General features: G+C 37.2%; 1 protein-coding gene across 1 annotated transcript in view; it reads right to left on the reverse strand.

Annotated features, from left to right (window-relative positions):
* Positions 1–263: 263 nt before the first annotated feature.
* LOC143625272 (photosystem II CP47 reaction center protein-like) overlaps positions 264–1,014 on the reverse strand; it is a 4,077-nt gene continuing 3,326 nt past the window's right edge. Inside the window, exon 4 of the mRNA XM_077095656.1 lies at positions 264–1,014. This exon is cut by the window's right edge and continues 110 nt beyond it. Within this exon, the coding sequence (XP_076951771.1) occupies positions 466–1,014 (549 nt within the window). The 3' untranslated portion in view covers positions 264–465.

Here is a 1,014-nt window from a genome sequence, read left to right on the forward strand (position 1 = left end):
ACTCAATCAAAAGCACATCAAGCAGCCAAAGCTACAAAAGCTCTAGTTGTTGCAGTTGTGAGAGTGCTGAAAAGATTGTGAAAAGAACAATGAAGAAAAGCTCAAAAAAGAAAGTGCAAGAACTGCCAAAGATTACACCAAAAATGAAGAGGACCATGAGCAAATGAGTCATGAAGTTTTTTACATTTGTAGTGACTCAAAAACTTAGCAAAAGAAAGAAAACTCAAGCATATGCACAGACCAATCAATAGTTCAAGTCACACACTCCCATAATCCATTTTATCTTCGGAAAAATCCCTTCAACTATTGATGCCAAATCAAAAATATTGCAGAGTTCAAGGGAAATATCCAAATACATGTCTTATTCTTTTCAATAATCCATACTTATAGCAATAAAATACTATAGTTCCTACCCCAAGTGATAAATGATGAATTCAAAATATCTAGGCTATATCTTCTATGTATCTATAAAGGACCAGAAATACCTTGTTTACGTATCATTGGGAAGTGCATTAACATAAATACGGCAGTAAGAAGTGGCAATACAAAAGTATGTAAACTATAAAAACGAGTCAAAGTGGACTGTCCCACACTAGCACTTCCGCGCAATAATTCTACCAAAGGTGATCCTATTACAGGGATAGCGTCAGGTACACCCGTTACAATTTTCACGGCCCAATAACCAATTTGGTCCCAAGGTAAAGAATAACCAGTTACACCAAAAGATGCAGTCAATACAGCCAGAACCACACCTGTAACCCAAGTTAATTCGCGTGGTTTTTTAAATCCACCGGTGAGATATACACGAAATACATGTAGGATCATCATTAGGACCATCATACTTGCCGACCATCGATGAACTGATCGGATTAACCAACCAAAATTAGCTTCAGTCATTATGTATTGAACAGAAGCAAAAGCATCAGTAACGGTCGGACGGTAGTAAAAGGTCATAGCAAATCCTGTAGCCACTTGTACTATAAAACAAGTAAGCGTAATCCCCCCTAGACAATA

The sequence above is a fragment of the Bidens hawaiensis genome, unplaced genomic scaffold, assembly GCF_021521415.1.
Source record: "Bidens hawaiensis isolate Kalapana, Puna unplaced genomic scaffold, B.hawaiensis_p1.1 tig00004030_1, whole genome shotgun sequence".
NCBI lineage: Eukaryota > Viridiplantae > Streptophyta > Magnoliopsida > Asterales > Asteraceae > Bidens > Bidens hawaiensis.